General features: G+C 51.3%; 1 protein-coding gene across 1 annotated transcript; it reads right to left on the bottom strand.

Annotated features, from left to right (window-relative positions):
• Window positions 1-21,755: 21,755 nt before the first annotated feature.
• Window positions 21,756-23,387, bottom strand: LOC149433020 (uncharacterized). Its single transcript, XM_089664749.1, has 2 exons — window positions 23,364-23,387; window positions 21,756-23,235 (listed from the first exon to the last, which is right to left on the bottom strand). The coding sequence occupies exon 2, from the start codon at window positions 23,219-23,221 to the stop codon at window positions 22,127-22,129; it is 1,095 nt and encodes a 364-aa protein (XP_089520875.1). The 5' UTR covers window positions 23,222-23,235; window positions 23,364-23,387; the 3' UTR covers window positions 21,756-22,126.
• Window positions 23,388-25,535: the final 2,148 nt, after the last annotated feature.

Genomic DNA, 25,535 nt, shown 5'->3' with positions numbered 1-25,535 from the left:
TGCCGGTGACCCCTCTAGTGATAGGATCTATATAGAGGAATCAGGACCTCCTTCCTCCTGCCGGTGACCCCTCTAGTGATAGGATCTATATAGAGGAATCGGGACCTCCTTCCTCCCACCAGGGACCCCTCTAGTGATAGATCTATATAGAGGAATCAGGACCTCCTTCCTCCTGCCGGTGACCCCTCTAGTGATAGGATTTATATAGAGGAATCGGGACCTCCTTCCTCCTGCCGGTGACCCCTCTAGTGATAGATCTATATGGAGGAATCAGGACCTCCTTCCTCCTGCCGGTGACCCCTCTAGTGATATATAGATCTATATAGAGGAATCGGGACCTCCTTCCTCCTGCCGGTGACCCCTCTAGTGATAGGATCTATATAGAGGAATCAGGACCTCCTTCCTCCTGCCGGTGACCCCTCTAGTGATATAAAGATCTATATAGAGGAATCAGGACCTCCTTCCTCCTGCCGGTGACCCCTCTAGTGATAGATCTTTATAGAGGAATCAGGACCTCCTTCCTCCTGCCGGTGACCCCTCTAGTGATAGGATCTATATAGAGGAATCAGGACCTCCTTCCTCCCGCCGGTGACCCCTCTAGTGATAGGATCTATATAGAGGAATCGGGACCTCCTTCCTCCTGCCGGTGACCCCTCTAGTGATAGGATCTATATATAGAGGAATCGGGACCTCCTTCCTCCTGCCGGTGACCCCTCTAGTGATAGATCTATATAGAGGAATCGGGAGCTCCTTCCTCCTGCCGGTGACCCCTCTAGTGATAGGATCTATATAGAGGAATCAGGACCTCCTTCCTCCTGCCGGTGACCCCTCTAGTGATAGGATCTATATAGAGGACTCAGGACCTCCTTCCTCCTGCCGGTGACCCCTCTAGTGATAGGATCTATATAGAGGAATCAGGACCTCCTTCCTCCTGCCGGTGACCCCTCTAGTGATAGGATCTATATAGAGGAATCAGGACCTCCTTCCTCCTGCCGGTGACCCCTCTAGTGATAGGATCTATATAGAGGAATCGGGACCTCCTTCCTCCTGCCGGTGACCCCTCTAGTGATAGGATCTATATATAGAGAATCGGGACCTCCTTCCTCCTGCCGGTGACCCCTCTAGTGATAGAAAGATCTATATAGAGGAATCAGGACCCCCTTCCTCCTGCCGGGGACCCCTCTAGTGATAGGATCTATATAGAGGAATCAGGACCTCCTTCCTCCCGCCGGTGACCCCTCTAGTGATAGGATCTATATAGAGGAATCGGGACCTCCTTCCTCCCGCCGGTGACCCCTCTAGTGATAGGATCTATATAGAGGAATCGGGACCTCCTTCCTCCCGCCGGTGACCCCTCTAGTGATAGATCTATATAGAGGAATCAGGACCTCCTTCCTCCTGCCGGTGACCCCTCTAGTGATAGATCTATATAGAGGAATCGGGACCTCCTTCCTCCTGCCGGTGACCCCTCTAGTGATAGATCTATATAGAGGAATCAGGACCTCCTTCCTCCTGCCGGTGACCCCTCTACTGATAGGATCTATATAGAGGAATCAGGACCTCCTTCCTCCTGCCGGTGACCCCTCTAGTGATAGATCTATATAGAGGAATCAGGACCTCCTTCCTCCTGCCGGTGACCCCTCTAGTGATAGATCTACATTATATAGAGGAATCGGGACCTCCTTCCTCCTGCCAGTGACCCCTCTAGTGATAGATCTATATAGAGGAATCAGGACCTCCTTCCTCCTGCCGGTGACCCCTCTAGTGATAAAAAGATCTATATAGAGGAATCAGGACCTCCTTCCTCCCGCCGGTGACCCCTCTAGTGATAGATCTATATAGAGGAATCAGGACCTCCTTCCTCCTGCCGGTGACCCCTCTAGTGATAGGATCTATATAGAGGAATCAGGACCTCCTTCCTCCTGCCGGGGACCCCTCTAGTGATAGAAAGATCTATATAGAGGAATCAGGACCTCCTTCCTCCTGCCGGTGACCCCTCTAGTGATAGATCTATATAGAGGAATCAGGACCTCCTTCCTCCCGCCGGTGACCCCTCTAGTGATAGGATCTATATAGAGGAATCGGGACCTCCTTCCTCCTGCCGGTGACCCCTCTAGTGATAGAAAGATCTATATAGAGGAATCAGGACCTCCTTCCTCCCGCCGGTGACCCCTCTAGTGATAGATCTATATAGAGGAATCAGGACCTCCTTCCTCCCGCCGGTGACCCCTCTAGTGATAGGATCTATATAGAGGAATAAGGACCTCCTTCCTCCTGCCGGTGACCCCTCTAGTGATAGATCTATATAGAGGAATCAGGACCTCCTTCCTCCTGCCGGTGACCCCTCTAGTGATAAAAAGATCTATATAGAGGAATCAGGACCTCCTTCCTCCCGCCGGTGACCCCTCTAGTGATAGATCTATATAGAGGAATCAGGACCTCCTTCCTCCTGCCGGTGACCCCTCTAGTGATAGGATCTATATAGAGGAATCAGGACCTCCTTCCTCCTGCCGGTGACCCCTCTAGTGACAGGATCTATATAGAGGAATCAGGACCTCCTTCCTCCTGCCGGTGACCCCTCTAGTGATAGGATCTATATAGAGGAATCAGGACCTCCTTCCTCCTGCCGGTGACCCCTCTAGTGATAGGATCTATATAGAGGAATCAGGACCTCCTTCCTCCTGCCGGGGACCCCTCTAGTGATAGAAAGATCTATATAGAGGAATCAGGACCTCCTTCCTCCTGCCGGTGACCCCTCTAGTGATAGATCTATATAGAGGAATCAGGACCTCCTTCCTCCCGCCGGTGACCCCTCTAGTGATAGGATCTATATAGAGGAATCGGGACCTCCTTCCTCCTGCCGGTGACCCCTCTAGTGATAGGATTTATATAGAGGAATCGGGACCTCCTTCCTCCTGCCGGTGACCCCTCTAGTGATAGATCTATATGGAGGAATCAGGACCTCCTTCCTCCTGCCGGTGACCCCTCTAGTGATAGGATCTATATAGAGGAATCAGGACCTCCTTCCTCCTGCCGGTGACCCCTCTAGTGATATAAAGATCTATATAGAGGAATCAGGACCTCCTTCCTCCTGCCGGTGACCCCTCTAGTGATAGATCTTTATAGAGGAATCAGGACCTCCTTCCTCCTGCCGGTGACCCCTCTAGTGATAGGATCTATATAGAGGAATCAGGACCTCCTTCCTCCCGCCGGTGACCCCTCTAGTGATAGGATCTATATAGAGGAATCGGGACCTCCTTCCTCCTGCCGGTGACCCCTCTAGTGATAGGATCTATATATAGAGGAATCGGGACCTCCTTCCTCCTGCCGGTGACCCCTCTAGTGATAGAAAGATCTATATAGAGGAATCAGGACCTCCTTCCTCCCGCCGGTGACCCCTCTAGTGATAGATCTATATAGAGGAATCGGGAGCTCCTTCCTCCTGCCGGTGACCCCTCTAGTGATAGATCTATATAGAGGAATCAGGACCTCCTTCCTCCTGCCGGTGACCCCTCTAGTGATAGATCTATATAGAGGAATCAGGACCTCCTTCCTCCTGCCGGTGACCCCTCTAGTGATAGGATCTATATAGAGGACTCAGGACCTCCTTCCTCCTGCCGGTGACCCCTCTAGTGATAGGATCTATATAGAGGAATCAGGACCTCCTTCCTCCTGCCGGTGACCCCTCTAGTGATAGATCTATATAGAGGAATCAGGACCTCCTTCCTCCCGCCGGTGACCCCTCTAGTGATAGGATCTATATAGAGGAATCAGGACCTCCTTCCTCCCGCCGGTGACCCCTCTAGTGATAGGATCTATATAGAGGAATCAGGACCTCCTTCCTCCTGCCGGTGACCCCTCTAGTGATAGATCTATATAGAGGAATCAGGACCCCCTTCCTCCTGCCGGTGACCCCTCTAGTGATAGGATCTATATAGAGGAATCAGGACCTCCTTCCTCCTGCCGGGGACCCCTCTAGTGATAGGATCTATATATAGAGGAATCGGGACCTCCTTCCTCCTGCCGGTGACCCCTCTAGTGATAGAAAGATCTATATAGAGGAATCAGGACCTCCTTCCTCCCGCCGGTGACCCCTCTAGTGATAGATCTATATAGAGGAATCAGGACCTCCTTCCTCCCGCCGGTGACCCCTCTAGTGATATAAGATCTATATAGAGGAATCAGGACCTCCTTCCTCCTGCCGGTGACCCCTCTAGTGATAGATCTATATAGAGGAATCAGGACCTCCTTCCTCCTGCCGGGGACCCCTCTAGTGATAGGATCTATATAGAGGAATCAGGACCTCCTTCCTCCTGCTGGTGACCCCTCTAGTGATAGGATCTATATAGAGGAATCAGGACCTCCTTCCTCCTGCCGGTGACCCCTCTAGTGATAGATCTATATAGAGGAATCAGGACCTCCTTCCTCCTGCCGGTGACCCCTCTAGTGATAGATCTATATAGAGGAATCGGGACCTCCTTCCTCCTGCCGGTGACCCCTCTAGTGATAGGATCTATATAGAGGAATCAGGACCTCCTTCCTCCTGTCGGTGACCCCTCTAGTGATAGATCTATATAGAGGAATCAGGACCTCCTTCCTCCCGCCGGTGACCCCTCTAGTGATAGATCTATATAGAGGAATCAGGACCTCCTTCCTCCTGCCGGTGACCCCTCTAGTGATAGGATCTATATAGAGGAATCAGGACCCCCTTCCTCCTGCCGGGGACCCCTCTAGTGATAGGATCTATATAGAGGAATCAGGACCTCCTTCCTCCTGCCGGTGACCCCTCTAGTGATAGATCTATATAGAGGAATCAGGACCTCCTTCCTCCTGCCAGTGACCCCTCTAGTGATAGGATCTATATAGAGGAATCAGGACCTCCTTCCTCCTGCCAGTGACCCCTCTAGTGATAGGATCTATATAGAGGAATCAGGACCTCCTTCCTCCCGCCGGTGACCCCTCTAGTGATAGGATCTATATAGAGGAATCGGGACCTCCTTCCTCCCGCCGGTGACCCCTCTAGTGATAGGATCTATATAGAGGAATCGGGACCTCCTTCCTCCCGCCGGTGACCCCTCTAGTGATAGAAAGATCTATATAGAGGAATCAGGACCTCCTTCCTCCTGCCGGTGACCCCTCTAGTGATAGGATCTATATAGAGGAATCGGGACCTCCTTCCTCCTGCCGGTGACCCCTCTAGTGATAGGATCTATATATAGAGGAATCAGGACCTCCTTCCTCCTGCCGGTGACCCCTCTAGTGATAGAAAGATCTATATAGAGGAATCAGGACCTCCTTCCTCCCGCCGGTGACCCCTCTAGTGATAGATCTATATAGAGGAATAAGGACCTCCTTCCTCCTGCCGGTGACCCCTCTAGTGATAGATCTATATAGAGGAATCAGGACCTCCTTCCTCCTGCCGGTGACCCCTCTAGTGATAGGATTTATATAGAGGAATCGGGACCTCCTTCCTCCTGCCGGTGACCCCTCTAGTGATAGATCTATATGGAGGAATCAGGACCTCCTTCCTCCTGCCGGTGACCCCTCTAGTGATAGGATCTATATAGAGGAATCAGGACCTCCTTCCTCCTGCCGGTGACCCCTCTAGTGATATAAAGATCTATATAGAGGAATCAGGACCTCCTTCCTCCTGCCGGTGACCCCTCTAGTGATAGATCTTTATAGAGGAATCAGGACCTCCTTCCTCCTGCCGGTGACCCCTCTAGTGATAGGATCTATATAGAGGAATCAGGACCTCCTTCCTCCTGCCGGTGACCCCTCTAGTGATAGGATCTATATAGAGGAATCAGGACCTCCTTCCTCCTGCCGGTGACCCCTCTAGTGATAGGATCTATATAGAGGAATCGGGACCTCCTTCCTCCCGCCGGTGACCCCTCTAGTGATATAAAGATCTATATAGAGGAATCAGGACCTCCTTCCTCCTGCCGGTGACCCCTCTAGTGATAGGATCTATATAGAGGAATCAGGACCTCCTTCCTCCCGCCGGTGACCCCTCTAGTGATATAAAGATCTATATAGAGGAATCGGGACCTCCTTCCTCCTGCCGGTGACCCCTCTAGTGATATAAAGATCTATATAGAGGAATCAGGACCTCCTTCCTCCTGCCGGTGACCCCTCTAGTGATAGATCTTTATAGAGGAATCAGGACCTCCTTCCTCCTGCCGGTGACCCCTCTAGTGATAGGATCTATATAGAGGAATCAGGACCTCCTTCCTCCCGCCGGTGACCCCTCTAGTGATAGGATCTATATAGAGGAATCGGGACCTCCTTCCTCCTGCCGGTGACCCCTCTAGTGATAGAAAGATCTATATAGAGGAATCAGGACCTCCTTCCTCCCGCCGGTGACCCCTCTAGTGATAGATCTATATAGAGGAATCGGGACCTCCTTCCTCCTGCCGGGGACCCCTCTAGTGATAGATCTATATAGAGGAATCAGGACCTCCTTCCTCCTGCCGGGGACCCCTCTAGTGATAGGATCTATATAGAGGAATCAGGAGCTCCTTCCTCCTGCCGGTGACCGCTCTAGTGATAGATCTATATAGAGGAATCAGGACCTCCTTCCTCCTGCCGGTGACCCCTCTAGTGATAGGATCTATATAGAGGAATCAGGACCTCCTTCCTCCTGCCGGTGACCCCTCTAGTGATAGATCTATATAGAGGAATCAGGACCTCCTTCCTCCTGCCGGTGACCCCTCTAGTGATAGATCTATATAGAGGAATCAGGACCTCCTTCCTCCTGCCGGTGACCCCTCTAGTGATAGATCTATATAGAGGAATCAGGACCCCCTTCCTCCCACCGGTGACCCCTCTAGTGATAGATCTATATAGAGGAATCAGGACCTCCTTCCTCCTGCCGGTGACCCCTCTAGTGATAGGATCTATATAGAGGAATCAGGACCTCCTTCCTCCTGCCGGTGACCCCTCTAGTGATAGGATCTATATAGAGGAATCGGGACCTCCTTCCTCCTGCCGGTGACCCCTCTAGTGATAGGATCTATATAGAGGAATCAGGACCTCCTTCCTCCTGCCGGTGACCCCTCTAGTGATAGATCTATATAGAGGAATCAGGACCTCCTTCCTCCTGCCGGGGACCCCTCTAGTGATAGGATCTATATAGAGGAATCAGGACCTCCTTCCTCCTGCCGGTGACCCCTCTATTGATAGATCTATATAGAGGAATCAGGACCTCCTTCCTCCCGCCGGTGACCCCTCTAGTGATAGATCTATATAGAGGAATCAGGACCTCCTTCCTCCTGCCGGTGACCCCTCTAGTGATAGGATCTATATAGAGGAATCAGGACCTCCTTCCTCCTGCCGGTGACCCCTCTAGTGATAGGATCTATATAGAGGAATCAGGACCTCCTTCATCCTGCCGGTGACCCCTCTAGTGATAGGATCTATATAGAGGAATCAGGACCTCCTTCCTCCCGCCGGTGACCCCTCTAGTGATAGGATCTATATAGAGGAATCGGGACCTCCTTCCTCCTGCCGGTGACCCCTCTATTGATAGATCTATATAGAGGAATCGGGACCTCCTTCCTCCCGCCGGTGACCCCTCTAGTGATAGGATCTATATAGAGGAATCGGGACCTCCTTCCTCCTGCCGGTGACCCCTCTAGTGATAGGATCTATATAGAGGAATCGGGACCTCCTTCCTCCCGCCGGTGACCCCTCTAGTGATAGGATCTATATAGAGGAATCGGGACCTCCTTCCTCCCGCCGGTGACCCCTCTAGTGATAGGATCTATATATAGAGGAATCAGGACCTCCTTCCTCCTGCCGGTGACCCCTCTAGTGATAGAAAGATCTATATAGAGGAATCAGGACCTCCTTCCTCCCGCCGGTGACCCCTCTAGTGATAGGATCTATATAGAGGAATCAGGACCTCCTTCCTCCCGCCGGTGACCCCTCTAGTGATAGGATCTATATAGAGGAATCGGGACCTCCTTCCTCCCGCCGGTGACCCCTCTAGTGATAGGATCTATATAGAGGAATCGGGACCTCCTTCCTCCCGCCGGTGACCCCTCTAGTGATAGGATCTATATAGAGGAATCGGGACCTCCTTCCTCCTGCCGGTGACCCCTCTAGTGATAGGATCTATATAGAGGAATCAGGACCTCCTTCCTCCCGCCGGTGACCCCTCTAGTGATAGGATCTATATAGAGGAATCAGGACCTCCTTCCTCCCGCCGGTGACCCCTCTAGTGATATATAGATCTATATAGAGGAATCAGGACCTCCGTCCTCCTGCCGGTGACCCCTCTAGTGATAGATCTATATAGAGGAATCGGGACCTCCTTCCTCCTGCCGGTGACCCCTCTAGTGATAGATCTATATAGAGGAATCAGGACCTCCTTCCTCCTGCCGGTGACCCCTCTAGTGATAGGATCTATATAGAGGAATCAGGACCTCCTTCCTCCTGCCGGTGACCCGTCTAGTGATATAAAGATCTATATAGAGGAATCAGGACCTCCTTCCTCCTGCCGGTGACCCCTCTAGTGATAGATCTATATAGAGGAATCGGGACCTCCTTCCTCCTGCCGGTGACCCCTCTAGTGATAGATCTATATAGAGGAATCAGGACCTCCTTCCTCCTGCCGGTGACCCCTCTAGTGATAGGATCTATATAGAGGAATCAGGACCTCCTTCCTCCTGCCGGTGACCCCTCTAGTGATAGGATCTATATAGAGGAATCAGGACCTCCTTCCTCCTGCCGGTGACCCCTCTAGTGATAGGATCTATATAGAGGAATCAGGACCTCCTTCCTCCCGCCGGGGACCCCTCTAGTGATAGGATCTATATAGAGGAATCAGGACCTCCTTCCTCCCACCGGTGACCCCTCTAGTGATATATAGATCTATATAGAGGAATCCGGACCTCCTTCCTCCTGCCGGTGACCCCTCTAGTGATAGGATCTATATAGAGGAATCAGGACCTCCTTCCTCCCACCGGTGACCCCTCTAGTGATAGGATTTATATAGAGGAATCGGGACCTCCTTCCTCCTGCCGGTGACCCCTCTAGTGATAGGATCTATATAGAGGAATCGGGACCTCCTTCCTCCTGCCGGTGACCCCTCTAGTGATATATAGATCTATATAGAGGAATCAGGACCTCCTTCCTCCCCCCCGGGGACCCCTCTAGTGATAGGATCTATATAGAGGAATCGGGACCTCCTTCCTCCTGCCGGTGACCCCTCTAGTGATAGGATCTATATAGAGGAATCGGGACCTCCTTCCTCCTGCCGGTGACCCCTCTAGTGATAGATCTATATATAGGAATCGAGACCTCCTTCCTCCTGCCGGTGACCCCTCTAGTGATAGATCTATATAGAGGAATCAGGACCTCCTTCCTCCTGCCGGTGACCCCTCTAGTGATAGGATCTATATAGAGGAATCAGGACCTCCTTCCTCCTGCCGGTGACCCCTCTAGTGATAGGATTTATATCTAGAGGAATCAGGACCTCCTTCCTCCTGCCGGTGACCCCTCTAGTGATAGGATCTATATAGAGGAATCGGGACCTCCTTCCTCCTGCCGGTGACCCCTCTAGTGATAGATCTATATAGAGGAATCAGGACCTCCTTCCTCCTGCCGGTGACCCCTCTAGTGATAGGATCTATATAGAGGAATCAGGACCCCCTTCCTCCTGCTGGTGACCCCTCTAGTGATAGATCTATATAGAGGAATCAGGACCTACTTCCTCCTGCCGGGGACCCCTCTGGTGATCCATCTTAGAATTCTATTGGCTCTCCCCTCTGCCTGGTTACACTGTTCGCTCATTTTTCAATCATCTGAAATATGTACCCCAAGTCCTTTTCTGGCCAACAATGTACCCCCAAAGTTGTGGTCCCTCATGGGATTCTTTCTCCTTTGTGCTCTCAGAAGAGGAGATGTGTTCTTCTCCATGGCTTGAAGCTTGCTCCTCCCCCTCCCCCGCCCTTTGAATACATTTGAAACCTTTATGGATATTCATAAGTATATTAGGAAATTAAATATTAAAAGGTGTCTTCTCCTCCGACTCGTCTCGTGTTGATGTGAGACCTGTGAGTGGTTTTAGGAATTCCTCATTATCTGATGCTTCTCTCTTTGATCCCGCTGGGGAGATGGCAGCTTCCGTCTCAGTTTTTGGAGATTTATCCTCCGTGTACCCCGGACATGTCCCTGGGCCTCCATCATCATCCAATCTATCCTATGTATCCTCCGTGTACCCCGGACGTGCCCCTGAACCTCCATCATCATCATCATCATCCAATCTATCCTATGTATCCTCTGTGTACCCCGGACATGTCCCTGGAACTGCATCAGCATCCAATCTATCCTCGGTGTACCCCAGACATGCCCCTGGGCCTCCATCATCCAATCTATCCTATGTAGCCTCCATGTACCCCAGACATGCCCCTGGGCCTCCATCATCCAATCTATCCTCCGTGTACCCCGGACATGTCCCTGGGCCTCCATCATCATCCAATCTATCCTATGTATCCTCCGTGTACCCCGGACGTGCCCCTGAACCTCCATCATCATCATCATCCAATCTATCCTATGTATCCTCTGTGTACCCCGGACATGTCCCTGGAACTGCATCAGCATCCAATCTATCCTATGTATCCTCCGTGTACCCCAGACATGCCCCTGGGCCTCCATCATCCAATCTATCCTATGTATCCTCCATGTACCCCAGACATGCCCCTGGGCCTCCATCATCCAATCTATCCTCCGTGTACCCTGGACGTGTCCCTGGGCCTCCATCATCATCCAATCTATCCTATGTATCCTCTGTGTACCCCAGACATGCCCCTGGGCCTCCATCATCCAATCTATCCTATGTATCCTCCATGTACCCCAGACATGCCCCTGGGCCTCCATCATCCAATCTATCCTCCGTGTACCCTGGACGTGTCCCTGGGCCTCCATCATCCAATCTATCCTCCGTGTACCCTGGGCCTCCATCATCATCCAATCTATCCTTTGTATCCTCCGTGTACCCCGGACGTGCCCCTGAACCTCTATCATCATCCAATCTATCCAATGTATCCTCTGTGTACCCTGGACATGTCCCTGGGCCTCCATCATCATCCAATCTATCCTATGTATCCTCTGTGTACCCCGGATATGTCCCTGGACCTCCATCACCATCCAATCTATCCCATGTATCCGCTGTGTACAAAGCTCACAGTTGCTCGTTTCTCCAGTGACCAGCCCAGTATCCTCCATACTTTGTATACGCCTTGGGTGGGTCTCCAGTATATAAGGCCCCATTTGTTCCACGGTAAGGACATCTCCCGGATTCCTCCTGAGAGATTGGTGTGTGTGTGTGGACTCCGTCTCCAGGTATAAAAGCTCTTCTCTTCCCCCGGAGCTCTGATCACACTATTGATATTTCATTAGGTGTAACAGGAACGGCCTCCATTGTGGAAATGGCTAATCCCATTATACAAAGTGTTATCGGATTCTTCTCTGCAGATATTTATCTCTGTTGACATGTATTGCCCCATCATAGATCACCGACAGCCACAATTATATCATGCCCTTGTAATGGAGAAGGCAGCACAGTCTGTACCATGATGTCTCCCACAGAGATGATAGGAATTTGAGGATATCATCGGGATGGACCATTTTGGGTTCCGGATTCTAATAATATAAAAATGGCGCCATCCCCGGTCTGTATGTATTCAAGTCATCTGCTGCCCTGGTGTTGGCCCAGTTAGCCCGATTTCTATTGGGTACAACAAAAATACTGACAGTTCTGCTCTGGAAGCGTTTCGTAGACCTGTGAGAAAGCCTTAAATCTCACCATTTAAATTCATGGCATGGCCCATCTCAAATGTTCCTCAGGCTACCTCCCAGCACACAACATGGCAGGGTGACCAGCAGATGACAATGTGGGTCTATGGAGCTTCCTTAGAGCATCAGACTGCAATGGAGGCTTCTGATTGGAATAAAAAACACTACAGAAGAGTCCCGGGGCCGCTGGGAACCTCAGATCTACAGTTCTGACTTGAGGAAGAAAGTGGAGCTTCCATGATCCCGGCTTCCATCTACCGGAGTCATCTGCGTTGTAATGTTCTTACGCCTTGTATGCTGAGGTGGTGGCAACATTTCACTCAATCAAGAAAAGGTCACCCAGTGTAGGATGCTCATTGTAAACCATCTGTAGACAACTCCCATCATCCTCATGTGGTTGGGAGGTGTCAGCTACATACCCCTCTGATGGTGACCCTTTTTAGGTGAAATCCTCTGTTATCTGCTTTCCATCCTACACTGGGCAGGATTGAGGTCCAGGTTGCATTTCTGGAGTCAGCTGCACCAACAAGCTATTCAAACTGACTCCAGAAAATGTGAAGGACCAATTCCCTCAAGGTAGTGGTTCTGAGACCTTTCCCTCTAATGGTGGTTGATGTTAGTGTCCCAGGGCCTCAATGGCTTTAAAGTTGGACTCCAGCCAACAGTTTACTTATTTAGATAATCCTAGAAGAACTAGAACTTCAACTGGGACAAGCTGTTTGTGACCTTGTTGGGAGATTTCCTCTTGTGTCACTGGGACAGGAAATGAGGGGAAATCCCTCAACAGATGCAGGCAACAAAAGCCTGAGAGGGGTTCTGCCTTCCCCTGTGATCCAACATCATGAAGAAGCTTTAAGTTCCAGTTTATGGTGCTCAGGAGGAGTCCCAGCAGGACTTGCTTGGTGGGTATTGGTGAAACTCAGCAGAACCACAGAAATGATCCCAATGGCAGGGTGCAGAACCACAGAAGTGATCCCAATGGCAGGGAGCAGAACCACAGAAGTGATCCCAATGGCAGGGAGCAGAACTACAGAAGTGATCCCAATGGCAGGGAGCAGAACTACAGAAGTGATCCCAATGGCAGGGAGCAGAGCTCATTGTTCTACTCATATCTGTAATTTTTTGTCTTGTCAGGTCCCTGTGGTAAGATGTGTCGGGTCACCACAGGAAGTCATGTCATCCTGGGAAGGTGGCTAGGTCATGTCATCAGAAGTTGTGTTGGGTCAGGTCATCCTGGGAAGATGAGTCGGGTCATGTCATCATGGGAAGTCATGTCATCCTGGGAAGGTGGCTAGGTCATGTCATCGGAAGTTGTGTTGGGTCAGGTCATCCTGGGAAGATGTGTCGGGTCACGTCATCATGGGAAGTCATGTCATCCTGGGAAGGTGGCTAGGTCATGTCATCGGAAGTTGTGTTGGGTCAGGTCATCCTGGGAAGATGTGTCGGGTCATGTCATCATGGGAAGTCATGTCATGCTGGGAAGGTGGCTAGGTCATGTCATCGGAAGTTGTGTTGGGTCAGGTCATCCTGGGAAGATGAGTCGGGTCACGTCATCATGGGAAGTCATGTCATGCTGGGAAGGTGGCTAGGTCATGTCATCGGAAGTTGTGTTGGGTCAGGTCATCCTGGGAAGATGAGTCGGGTCACGTCATCATGGGAAGTCATGTCATGCTGGGAAGGTGGCTAGGTCATGTCATCGGAAGTTGTGTTGGGTCAGGTCATCCTGGGAAGATGAGTCGGGTCACGTCATCATGGGAAGTCATGTCATGCTGGGAAGGTGGCTAGGTCATGTCATCGGAAGTTGTGTTGGGTCAGGTCATCCTGGGAAGATGAGTCGGGTCACGTCATCATGGGAAGTCATGTCATGCTGGGAAGGTGGCTAGGTCATGTCATCGGAAGTTGTGTTGGGTCAGGTCATCCTGGGAAGATGAGTCGGGTCACGTCATCATGGGAAGTCATGTCATGCTGGGAAGGTGGCTAGGTCATGTCATCGGAAGTTGTGTTGGGTCAGGTCATCCTGGGAAGATGTGTCGGGTCACGTCATCATGGGAAGTCATGTCATCCTGGGAAGGTTACTAGGTCATGTCTGAAAGGATTAAATGGAATATAACTGAATCCATTTTGATTACACTAATACAAGATGCTTGTTTAACATACATATATGACATTTGTACACACTAACAAAACTGTCCATGTCAGCTTCATGTAGAAATAAGTGTTTTTGCAAACTTTACAAAAAAGCAGATATGGTTTACTCTCATTTCTGAAAAGTTTTAACCACAACTTGGGCGTTGGATCAGATTACGGTCATGGTCTGGGCGATGGGTCAGATTACGGTCATGGTCTGGGCGTTGGGTCAGATTACGGTCATGGTCTGGGCGTTGGGTCAAATTACGGCCATGGTCTGGGCGTTGGGTCAGATTACGGCCATGGTCTGGGCGTTGGGTCAGATTACGGCCATGGTCTGGGCGTTGGGTCAGATTACGGCCATGGTCTGGGCGTTGGGTCAGATTACGGCCATGGTCTGGGCGTTGGGTCAGATTACGGTCATGGTCTGGGCGTTGGGTCAGATTACGGTCATGGTCTGGGCGTTGGGTCAGATTACGGTCATGGTCTGGGCGTTGGGTCAGATTACGGTCATGGTCGGGGCGTTGGGTCAGATTACGGTCATGGTCTGGGCGTTGGATCAGATTACGGCCATGGTCTGGGCGTTGGGTCAGATTACAGTCATGGTCTGGGCGTTGGGTCAGATTACAACCATGGACTGGGCGTTGGGTCAGATTACAACCATGGTCCGGGCGTTGGGTCAGATTACAGCCATGGTCTGGGCGTTGGGTCAGATTACAGCCATGGTCCGGGCGTTGGGTCAGATTACAGCCATGGTCTGGGCGTTGGGTCAGATTACAGCCATGGTCGGGGCGTTGGGTCAGATTACAGTCATGGTCGGGGCGTTGGGTCAGATTACAGCCATGGTCGGGGCGTTGGGTCAGATTACAGTCATGGTCGGGGCGTTGGGTCAGATTACGGTCATGGTCTGGGCGTTGGGTCAGATTACGGTCATGGTCTGGGCGTTGGGTCAGATTACGGTCATGGTCTGGGCGTTGGGTCAGATTACGGTCATGGTCTGGGCGTTGGGTCAGATTACGGTCATGGTCTGGGCGTTGGGTCAGATTACGGTCATGGTCTGGGCGTTGGGTCAGATTACGGTCATGGTCTGGGCGTTGGGTCAGATTACGGTCATGGTCGGGGCGTTGGGTCAGATTACGGTCATGGTCTGGGCGTTGGATCAGATTACGGCCATGGTCTGGGCGTTGGGTCAGATTACAGTCATGGTCTGGGCGTTGGGTCAGATTACAACCATGGACTGGGCGTTGGGTCAGATTACAACCATGGTCCGGGCGTTGGGTCAGATTACAGCCATGGTCTGGGCGTTGGGTCAGATTACAGCCATGGTCCGGGCGTTGGGTCAGATTACAGCCATGGTCCGGGCGTTGGGTCAGATTACGGTCATGGTCCGGGCGTTGGGTCAGATTACAGCCATGGTCTGGGCGTTGGGTCAGATTACAGCCATGGTCCGGGCGTTGGGTCAGATTACAGCCATGGTCCGGGCGTTGGGTCAGATTACAGCCATGGTCCGGGCGTTGGGTCAGATTACAGTCATGGTCCGGGCGTTGGGTCAGATTACGGCCATGGTCCGGGCGTTGGGTCAGATTACAGCCATGGTCCGGGCGTTGGGTCAGATTACAGCCATGGTCCGGGCGTTGGGTCAGATTACAGTCATGGTCTGGGCGTTGGGTCAGATTACGGTCATGGTCTGGGCGTTGGGTCAGATTACGGTCATGGTCTGGGCGTTGGGTCAGATATGGTGTGACAGATAAAGCAGAAGAGTGAAAATGCAAACCTCATACAAATAATTGTTGAGTTAAGGTAAAAAAATGTCCATGTATTTGATTGGATGGTCTGAGGGTGTGTTTGATTGGATGGTCTGAGGGTGTGTTTGATTGGATGGTCTGAGGGTGTGTTTGATTGGATGGTCTGAGGGTGTGTTTGATTGGATGGTCTGAGGGTGTGTTTGATTGGATGGTCTGAGGGTGTGTTTGATTGGATGGTCTGAGGGTGTGTTTGATTGGATGGTCTGAGGGTGTGTTTGATTGGATGGTCTGAGGGTGTGTTTGATTGGATGGTCTGAGGGTGTGTTTGCCCAAAGACTACAGTATAATAACCCCGATGTTATGCCAATAAAACTGAAGTGTTTGCAATCGCAACTGAGGTGACTTGAGTGCATTCACTTTCCCAGATCTCGTAGCTGTGTCCAGGTGTGACCGTTGGTATCTTGTGGGGGCCCCCAAGGAACAGGAAAAAGACCACCTACCTACTTTCAATGTCATGGGAAGATGTGTTGGGTCACGTCATCGTGGGAAGTTGTGTCGGGTCACGTCATCATGGGAAGATGTGTCGGGTCACGTCATCATGGGAAGATGTGTCGGGTCACGTCATCATGGGAAGATGTGTCGATTCACGTCATCATGGGAAGATGTGTCGATTCACATCATCATGGGAAGATGTGTCGGGTCACGTCCTCATGGGAAGATGTGTCGGGTCACGTCATCATGGGAAGATGTGTCGGGTCACGTCCTCATGGGAAGATGTGTCGGGTCACGTCATCATGGGAAGATGTGTCGGGTCACGTCATCATGGGAAGATGTGTCGGGTCACGTCCTCATGGGAAGATGTGTCGGGTCACGTCATCATGGGAAGATGTGTCGGGTCACGTCATCATGGGAAGATGTGTCGGGTCACGTCATCATGGGAAGATGTGTCGGGTCACGTCCTCATGGGAAGATGTGTCGGGTCACGTCATCATGGGAAGATGTGTCGATTCACGTCATCATGGGAAGATGTGTCGGGTCACGTCCTCATGGGAAGATGTGTCGGGTCACGTCATCATGGGAAGATGTGTCGGGTCACGTCATCATGGGAAGATGTGTCGGGTCACGTCCTCATGGGAAGATGTGTCGGGTCACGTCATCATGGGAAGTTGTGTTGCCCACAGATGACCCCATCACAGTCTCCTCTATGACATCACACATCGCACGTTTCCTGCTCTCTGTATATTCTGCTCATACGGGGCTCTGGCTAGGAAAATGCTGACATTTGAAGTGGGTAATGAGGGGACGTCGGGCAGATATCGATGGTGTGGATTGGCTGTAGCATCTACCAAGCAGAGACATAGGTAGGGGCCCTTGGTAAATGACTTCCAGGAACACAACAAAGGCGAGGAAAGTTCCACTAAAGACACCCAAAGTGCTCCACAGGAACCACCAATCACCAACATCCAACCTGCTGTCCCGGTACCGCGATATTGGGAGACATGAAGACAAACAACTGTCTGAAAAGCCTCTGATGGAAGCAGACAATCTGACACACAGTCCTCATGCTACTTCTAGGGGAAGGAGGAGCTAAAGAGGGTCAGCTTAGACTAGTTCAAGGTGTTCAGCCTCCTGACGGGTCCTCCTTGTCACATGGCAGCACCAGGAATAGCACTGGTGGCAACGAGGAGCCGAACTCCTCCATGTAACCTTTTTCTGGTGAATATCTCCCGAGCCCTACCATAGACATCATGAAGATCCTTCAACTTGTATGGGAGTCATTTTGGTTTTCTATTGACAATTTTTCTGGAAAGTAAAACCTAACTGACCACCCAACCTACCAGAATGATGGGAAATAGAAGACTCTCAGGACACGGTTCAAGAATCAGAAGACATAACATTGTGTCCATCTCCTCTACCACATCAGGTCCCAAAATGAGTCTCTAACTACAATCATGTGCCCACAAAATGCACCATTCTCTGAGGAGTTCTGGGTCCCACCAACAGTCGGAGAATCTCCCCAGTAATGGAAAGACGTGGACCCAATGGTGCCAAATGTCAGCCAATGCAAACCTTCAAAAGCTGTCCCATCAACCAGCATTCAGCCCAGCCAGTCCACACATGGACTGAGAGATGTCATGGAGAAGGAAAGGCAATGAGTTCAGGGAGAAAAGGGTCACATGTTCAGGGGGAAGGGTCGCTGATACCGGAAGAGGGAGGTCACATGTTGTGAAGAGGGGCATTAAGCATTTCCGGAGAGGAGGATAGCATGTTCTGGGGGTTCAGGGTTTCAAGTGTAGGGAGTCACATGTACTGGGACGGTCACATGCTTCGGGAGGGACTGGATTATGTCTGCTGGTAGGAGGGAGGTGTTTTGTGGGGAAGTCCTATCCATTCAGGGAGGTGATGGATTTCAGGAGGGTTGGGTGTTCCAGGAGGCCTATGCCTTCTGGGAGAGGAGGATTACGTGTTCTGGGAGGGTTACGTGTTCTGGGAGGGTTACGTGTTCTGGGAGGATTACGTGTTCTGGGAGGGTTACGTGTTCTGGGAGGATTACGTGTTCTGGGAGGGTTACGTGTTCTGGGAGGGTTACGTGTTCTGGGAGGGTTACGTGTTCTGGGAGGGTTACGTGTTCTGGGAGGATTACGTGTTCTGGGAGGGTTACGTGTTCTGGGAGGATTACGTGTTCTGGGAGGGTTACGTGTTCTGGGAGGGTTACGTGTTCTGGGAGGATTACGTGTTCCGGGGAGGATTACGTGTTCCGGGGAGGGTTACGTGTTCTGGGAGGGTTACGTGTTCTGGGGAGGGTTATGTGTTCTGGGAGGATTACGTGTTCTGGGAGGGTTACGTGTTCTGGGAGGGTTACGTGTTCTGGGAGGGTTACGTGTTCCGGGGAGGGTTACGTGTTCCGGGGAGGGTTACGTGTTCCGGGGAGGGGTATGTGCTCTAGAAGAGGAGGGAAGAAAGGTACTGAGAGCCAGCGGCCAATCACAAATCATCTTTCACGTTGTTATTGGGTGACACAGAATAGAGATCCATGCCGGGACTCCACCAGAAGAAGGCAGACAATGTGGATGGAACTGCCAGCTACCCAGAGGCTACACATGGAAGAGTCCAATAACCAATCAAATGTACAGAGATAAGCATGCGCACATTATAGCACAGAGCTACGGGACATCCCGAATTCTGCACCTCTTACACCCCGATCACAGGAGTCCACAAAAGATTTGTCCCTGCAAACTGGAGGTCACACACGACTCCTCCTACAGAGGCCATGCATACAACTCCCTGCAAACTCTCCCTCCGTACGTACTGTCTGACCTCCCATGACTCCTCCTATGGAGGCCATGCATACAACTCCCTGCAAACTCTCCCTCCGTACCTCCAATGACCCCTCCTATGGAGGCCATACACACATCTCTCTGCAAACTCTCCCTCCATATCTCCTGTCTGACCTCCCATAACTCCTCCTATGGAGGCCATGCATACAACTCCCTGCAAACTCTCCCTCCGTACCTCCAGTCTGACCTCCCATGATTCCTCCTATGGAGGCCATACATACAACTCCCTGCAAACTCTCCCTCCGTACCTCCAGTCTGACCTCCCATGATTCCTCCTATGGAGGCCATACATACAACTCCCTGCAAACTCTCCCTCCAGATCTCCTGTCTGACCTCCCATAACTCCTCCTATGGAGGCCATGCATACAAATCCATGCAAACTCTCCCTCCGTACCTCCAGTCTGACCTCCCATGACTCCTCCTACAGAGGCCATGCATACAAATCCATGCAAACTCTCCCTCCGTACCTCCAATGACCCCTCCTATGGAGGCCATACACACATCTCTCTGCAAACTCTCCCTCCATATCTCCTGTCTGCCCTCCCATAACTCCTCCTATGGAGGCCATACACACATCTCTCTGCAAACTCTCCCTCCATATCTCCTGTCTGCCCTCCCATAACTCCTCCTATGGAGGCCATGCATACAACTCCCTGCAAACTCTCCCTCCGTACCTCCAGTCTGACCTCCCATGACTCCTCCTACAGAGGCCATGCATACAAATCCATGCAAACTCTCCCTCCAGATCTCCTGTCTGACCTCCCATGACTCCTCCTATGGAGGCCATACATACATCTCTCTGCAAACTCTCCCTCCGTACCTCCAGTCTAACCTCCCATGACTCCTCCTATGGAGGCCATACATACACCTCCCTGCATACTTATCATCTGTACTGTCTCTCTGTCCTCCCAGGACTTTTCTGATGGAGGTCATACTCACTGACTACTACCTTCGTCTTCTGTGCCTTCTGCCTGTCCTTTTGTGACTCTTCCTAAGAAGGCCAAACACACACACCTCCTTGCAACCTCAATTTGGAACCAGCTCTGTCCTCCCGTGACCCTTCCTATGAAGTCCATACACAATCAAATAAACCATCTTCTCTATCTCCTGTCTGTGCTCCTATGAAGGCTACACACACACCTCCCTGCAGACTCAACTTCTGTCTGTGCTCCCATGACTCCTGCTGTGGAGGTCACACACGACTCCTGTGGAGGCCATACACCCAGCTTTCTGCAAACCTATGTTCTATATCTCCTGACTGTCCTCTCATGACTCCTATGGAAATCATACACCCAACTCTCGGCAAACTCATGTTCTGTACTGCCGGTCTGTCCTCTCTAGACTCTTTCCATAGAGGCCATACACCCAACTCTCGGCAAATTCTCAAGTTCTGTACTGCCGGTCTGCCTGGCCATACACCCAACTCTCAGAAAGCTCATGTTCTGTACTGCCGGTCTGTCCTCTCATGACTCTTCCCGTAGAGGCCATACACCCAACTCTCAGAAAGCTCATGTTCTCTACTGCCGGTCTGTCCTCTCATGAATCCTCCTATGGAGAACATACACCCAACTCTTGGCAAACTCATGTTCTGTACTGCCGGTCTGTCCTCTCATGACTCCTCTTATGGAGGTCATACACCCAACTCTCGGCAAGCTCATGTTCTGTACTGCCGGTCTGTCCTCTCACGACTCCTCCTATGGAGAACATACACCCAACTCTCAGCAAGCTCATGTTCTGTACTGCCGGTCTGTCCTCTCATGACTCCTCCTATGGAGAACATACACCCAACTCTCAGCAAGCTCATGTTCTGTACTGCCGGTCTGTCCTCTCATGACTCCTCCTATGGAGAACATACACCCAACTCTCAGCAAGCTCATGTTCTGTACTGCCGGTCTGTCCTCTCATGACTCCTCCTATGGAGAACATACACCCAACTCTTGGCAAGCTCATGTTCTGTACTGCCGGTCTGTCCTCTCATGACTCCTCCTATGGAGAACATACACCCAACTCTCGGCAAACTCATGTTCTGTACTGCCGGTCTGTCCTCTCACGACTCTTCCTATGGATGAAGAACATACACCCAACTGTTGGCAAACTCATGTTCCTGTACTGCCGGTCTGTCCTCTCATGACTCCTCCTATGGAGAACATACACCCAACTCTCGGCAAACTCATGTTCTGTACTGCCGGTCTGTCCTCTCATGACTCCTCCTATGGAGAACATACACCCAACTCTCGGCAAACTCATGTTCTGTACTGCCGGTCTGTCCTCTCATGACTCCTCCTATGGAGAACATACACCCAACTCTCGGCAAACTCATGTTCTGTACTGCCGGTCTGTCCTCTCATGACTCCTCCTATGGAGAACATACACCCAACTCTCAGCAATCTCATGTTCTGTACTGCCGGTCTGTCCTCTCACGACTCCTCCTATGGAGAACATACACCCAACTCTCAGCAATCTCATGTTCTGTACTGCCGGTCTGTCCTCTCATGACTCTTCCTATGGAGAACATACACCCAACTCTCAGCAATCTCATGTTCTGTACTGCCGGTCTGTCCTCTCATGACTCTTCCTATGGAGAACATACACCCAACTCTCAGCAATCTCATGTTCTGTACTGCCGGTCTGTCCTCTCATGACCCCTCCTAGCCATATGTACAGCTTGTATTACCCCAGCAGTCGAACCTGTGTCATGTAGGCTCAGCACACAATGACTCCACAGAGACACAAGGCGGCACAGTCTCCTTTAACAAAGTTTAAGGAAAGAGAGACATATTAGACAGGATACAGAGGATGCAGCGACTCGTGATTGGAGAGAGAGGCATGCAATCAGGATGAAGCTACCTACTATAGCACTCCTGACTCTCTAACAGAGACAGCGGATGGACTAAGTCTTCACAGCTAGCCATCGTGTATAAATAGACAGTGGGGGAAGGGGGGGGGGACACAAATGTTCTGCAATATGGCCAGATGATATCAGCACACTACAAGGATGAGGACGCTACATGATGGGGGCTCCTACGCTTCTCCATTAGCACCAAGTTGGAGACCTCGGCTGGAGCCATCTGGAAATGTCCTACTGAGTATCTTTGGAAGTGACGTGCACAGCGCTCACATCATAGCACGGAGCGCCAGGTGGCTGTCCGGCGTGTGGGTCCTCTGGTGGATGAGGAGGTGGGAACTTTGGCGGAAGCTCTTCCCACATTCGGCACAGGTGTACGGGCGCTCTCCGGTGTGAACTCTCTGGTGGGTCACCAGTGACGAGTTGCGGCTGAAGCTTTTACCGCATTCGTTGCAGATGAATGGTTTCTCACCGGTATGAATGCGTTGGTGGATGACCAGGTAGGAACTCTGGCTGAAGCTCTTGCCGCACTCCTTGCAGGTGTAGCGTTTCTCTCCGCGGTGGACACGATGATGACGGTTGTAGTCGGAGCTGTGGATAAACCCCTTGCCACATTCCATGCAGATGTAAGGTTTTTCCCCCGTGTGGGTCCGCTGGTGGGTCACCAGGGTGGAATTACAGCTGAAGCTTTTCCCACACCGCAGACACGTGTACGGCCGCTCTCCTGTATGAGTTCGCTGATGCGTCACCAACTGCGAGCTGCGCCGGAAGCACTTGCCGCAATCCGTACAACTAAAAGGCTTTTCGCCTGTGTGAGTTCGCTTGTGCCGCAAATAGGCCGACTTGTAGCGGCTGGTCTTCCCGCACTCCACACAAATGTACTTTTTGTCCTTGGAGTCTGTCTCCTGCAAGATCTTAATGGCCTTAAAAGCCTTGAGCCGCTGGTCTGTGGAGTGCGGGCGGCCCTGAGGTGAGGCCAGACTGTTCCCTTCATATGGAATGCCGTCACTAGAGAAGGCGTAAGAGCTCTCCCCCATCTGAGGCCAGGCCTCGTCTTCCTCTGCTACAGTCTCTCTGCGGGAGGACTCCCGCTCACTGGCCAGGCTCTGCAGATGGGCAATGATATTGGAGAGCTTGCTGGCCCCCTTCCCGCTCGGGCGGCCTATAGAGGAAGCACTGCAGGGAGGACTGTCTTTTTTGTCAGTTTCTAAAAAGCTTTCCTCGCTCTCCTCGCCTGGAGCGGACTGGGAGATGTCTTCATCATCATCATCATCATCGTCATCATCGTCGTCATCATCCTGACAGTCTAATAAGACCCCGCACTGCTGGATGTACAAGGTGTTCTCATCTTCTGTACCATTCATGGGGTGAAAGGCACCTGAGGATAGAAAGAAGCCATCAAATCATAGCACAGGATCTACAGGATGCCAGAAGAATGGCCACCATATTGGAAGAGTCACGTGGCTGACCAAGAATGGGCCGTGAAAATAGGATTTGCCTACTTACCGGAAAATCCTTTTCTTTCTTGTCCTTTGAGGGACAAAGGAATGTAGATACAATCGGGTTATACTGGTGCCTACAGAAGGACTGGATACTGGCAAACAGAAACAGGCCAGCCCTGGTATACCCCCCCCCCCCCTCCCCAAGCATACCTGACTTTGTAACACGTGGTACCGAGAACATGAAAAGAACCACAAAAGGATATGGCCCCCAATAAACTGCAAAAAAGGATTTTACAGTAAATACACAAATCTTAGTTTCAATTTCTGAGGGACACAGGAATTCAGATTAAGTCAAGATGTCCAAAAGCAGTCCAGGTGAGGGGTGGGCAGCACAGCAACAACCGGGGGCAGGATCAACTAAAAAAAACTGGGGACTGTCTGCAGCCCAGGAGCCGATTGATAGATCAACACCGGAATATGACACTAGATGAGGTTGAGCCCTCTACCAGACAGAGGAAAGGGCACCGAGAACAAACCTGATACTCAAGACCTGAAAGGAACTACTTTACATGGAAGGGAATTCTGAACCTGAACCAGAGGGAAACTGACCAACCAAAACAGGTGGAACAACAACAAAATTCCCATGTAGGGAAGAAGAGAGCCTGATATGGCTAACAGAAAACTGGGGACAACTGCTGAAGGGACAGGTCCCAGGAGGGAACCAAGACCTAAACTGGTCCAGGTGAGAAAGACAAGCCAGTTTACATGGGTAGGCTGAAGGCCTTTTACCTCTAACCCTATTCCCAGGTGGAAAGGTGCTAGGAAGCCTTCAGCACATACTCTCTTCCTGGCAGAGGGTAACCTTCAGCAGGAAACCAAGATTTCCCACCTGCTGGCAATTCAAGGAGATCCAGACCTGACACAGAGGTGCATCTAGGTAGGCAAACCTCTCTTCTCAATGCAGAGGTTACTGGCTGAGAAGAGCCAGATCCAAGACATTGTCCTTAGGGGTGAAAGTGAGTAAATTTAAGGCTCCCAGCACAGGGACTAGGTTACCTCCCCTACTGCAGGGACGACTCCCACTTCACCTAAAAAACAAAGACATGGCAACACCTAGATGGTGTCCAACGGAGTCTGAAACAGGAAACCAGATGTTGGACCCAAGCATGGAGGCTCTCCATCAAATGACATTCCCTGGATATGGAGGAGCATTCTATTCCAGTGGTCTAAAGGATCAGGCCAGGGACTACCAGGACCATAGCAACAGGCCGGAAAGTCTGCTCTGAACATAAGCCTGTGAAAACAGAAAGGGGGGCCAAATAAGAAGAGTGTGGGGCCTAGCAGAGGTGGGGGGGTCCCCAATGCACTGCACTCCCATGAGGAAGAGGTGAACTTCCTGTTAGGAGACAAGGAATCTAGGGTACACCAGGTGTTCACGACTCAAGCTGAACTGGTTCACCCGCCAGAGACAGATAGCTACCAACGCTGGAACATGGTGAAGTTGTTAGGCCTGGAAGGCACTGCCTAGAAGAATCCATAAAGGCAACTCTTCAAAAGGAGGCCGTTTGAGGATCCCACAATGGGGATACCAAGAAAGAACACTAGACAAAGCATGGGGGACGATGTTCTCAGAAGCAGCAAGTGAGCCCAGGCAACATTGGGGATCCTGGGTTCTTATCCAGGTAGGATACAGTCGGAGCTTATCCTGTCAACCTCTTACAAAGCCAGAAAGTCCCTCTGCAGTGAAGGGCACTGAGCTACCAAGCACCATAAAGGGGGTTTCCATGTCCCAAAGACACAGGGTTTCCTGAGGAAAGAAGTAGGGGCCTGGGTAGGGCAAAGCTCTAGAAAGAGTTAACACATGGGCTGGAGAAACCCCCTTCCTTTCTCCTTTGTAGACGTGATGGTGTACCTTCATGCAGAAGGCTTTTCAGAGGAGCTGGGTGACCTCCAACTTCAAGCTTACTGGGCCAGTGGGAGTCAGGCTCTGAGGGAACCTACTGCAGAAGTGGGTGGAAGAGAGATGGTGGGAATTAGCAGAGTACACGTTGGATTCCTGTGACATCCCCAATTACAGTATGGGACCGAAAAGGAAGACATCAAAGGTCAAGTGAGTTCCATGCTCTATGGATGAGGTATTAGTGCAAGTCAGGCTCTGAGGGAACCTACTGCAGAAGTGGGTGGAAGAGAGATGGTGGGAATTAGCAGAGTACACGTTGGATTTCTGTGACATCCC

Source organism: Staurois parvus, unplaced genomic scaffold (assembly GCF_062004578.1).
Source record: "Staurois parvus isolate SC_StPar_1 unplaced genomic scaffold, SC_StPar_1.0 ptg002020l, whole genome shotgun sequence".
Taxonomy (NCBI): Eukaryota; Metazoa; Chordata; class Amphibia; order Anura; family Ranidae; genus Staurois; species Staurois parvus.
This window is presented reverse-complemented; position numbering and strand designations above follow the sequence as displayed.

Coding starts and splice junctions, on each gene's coding strand:
- LOC149433020 (XM_089664749.1), bottom strand. CDS start 23,221: ATGAATGGTACAGAAGATGAGAACACCTTGTACATCCAGCAGTGCGGG.